Below are 1064 nucleotides of genomic sequence, written 5' to 3'. Positions count from 1 at the left end.
AGAATCGCTTAAACCCGGGAGGTGGAAGTTGCAGTGAGCCCAGATCATGCCATTTCCCTCTAGCTTGGGTGACAAAGTGAGACCCAGTCTCAAAAAAGTAAATAAAAATGAAAAGACTGGTGACATTTATTAAAATGAAACTCTCATTTAGGTAGATTTATTTAACCACAAGTAAGTTTATATCAGAATTCAGTTTATAATTTGAGCTTTGTTTTTTAAAAAGCATAAACTATATACCACATTCTTTCTCTTATAGTTACTTAAAAAAAAAAAAAACTTCAAGTAACGCTAATTGGATGAGGGAAGTAGCGGGAGAGTGGTGGGGGATGTGTGCTGTTCCCATCAGCCCATCAACTCTTCTTCTTCTGCAGTGGACAAGATATGGTGAGCATCCTCCAGTTAGTTCAGAATCTGATGCATGGAGATGAAGATGAGGAGCCCCAGAGCCCCAGGTAATGAACCTGGCAGCTTCTCTTCTCGAGTGTATGTTCTTGATTTCAGTAGTGATTGCACTCTGACAAGTTGCTCCAGTAAGAAGCTATGTTTCATCGAGTTACATATGATATTAAAATAATCCTTTTTCTTTTCAGAAAGATATTTATATGTCATATATATTTTGTGAAATGAATGCATTTATTGAAATTAGATCCCGTAGTTTTTATGGTATCATGCCTTAGAGAGGTGCTGACTAGAGGGACTGAAGAGTGAGTGTTGTATGTCTTTCTGCTGCTGTGTTCTGCTTCCTAAGAATTGCTGCACCTGTGTTAGTTATTTAGTTAGTTTTCTCTTTAATTATTTTAAATTTAATGTTTTGAAATAAGTGAAATTATTCTCTTGGTTCAAAATTCAGATAATAAAAAACGATATACAAAGGGAATTTTCCTTCCTACCTCTATCTCCCTACCGTGTTTTCTTCTCTAGAGATAAACATTACCAGTTTCTTGTATATTCTTCCAGAGAGATTTTATATGTATTATACACAAGCAAAATGTCCATGCCCACCCTAATACATAATTACTGCACACATGTTCTGCACCTTGCATTTTTTCACTTATGTCTTGGAG

At 35.8% G+C, this 1064-nt stretch overlaps 1 protein-coding gene across 1 annotated transcript in view; it reads left to right on the top strand.

The window, feature by feature from the left end:
• Window positions 1–1064, top strand: part of LOC105502333 (pyridoxal-dependent decarboxylase domain-containing protein 1-like) — a 41339-nt gene that overhangs the window by 533 nt on the left and 39742 nt on the right. The window contains 1 exon segment of the mRNA XM_011928745.1: window positions 318–452. Coding sequence (XP_011784135.1) covers window positions 318–452 — 135 coding nt within the window.

This window comes from Colobus angolensis, unplaced genomic scaffold (assembly GCF_000951035.1).
Source record: "Colobus angolensis palliatus isolate OR3802 unplaced genomic scaffold, Cang.pa_1.0 Scaffold792, whole genome shotgun sequence".
Lineage (NCBI taxonomy): Eukaryota > Metazoa > Chordata > Mammalia > Primates > Cercopithecidae > Colobus > Colobus angolensis.
The sequence above is the reverse complement of the archived record's forward strand: the minus strand, read 5'-3'. Positions and strand labels throughout refer to the sequence as shown.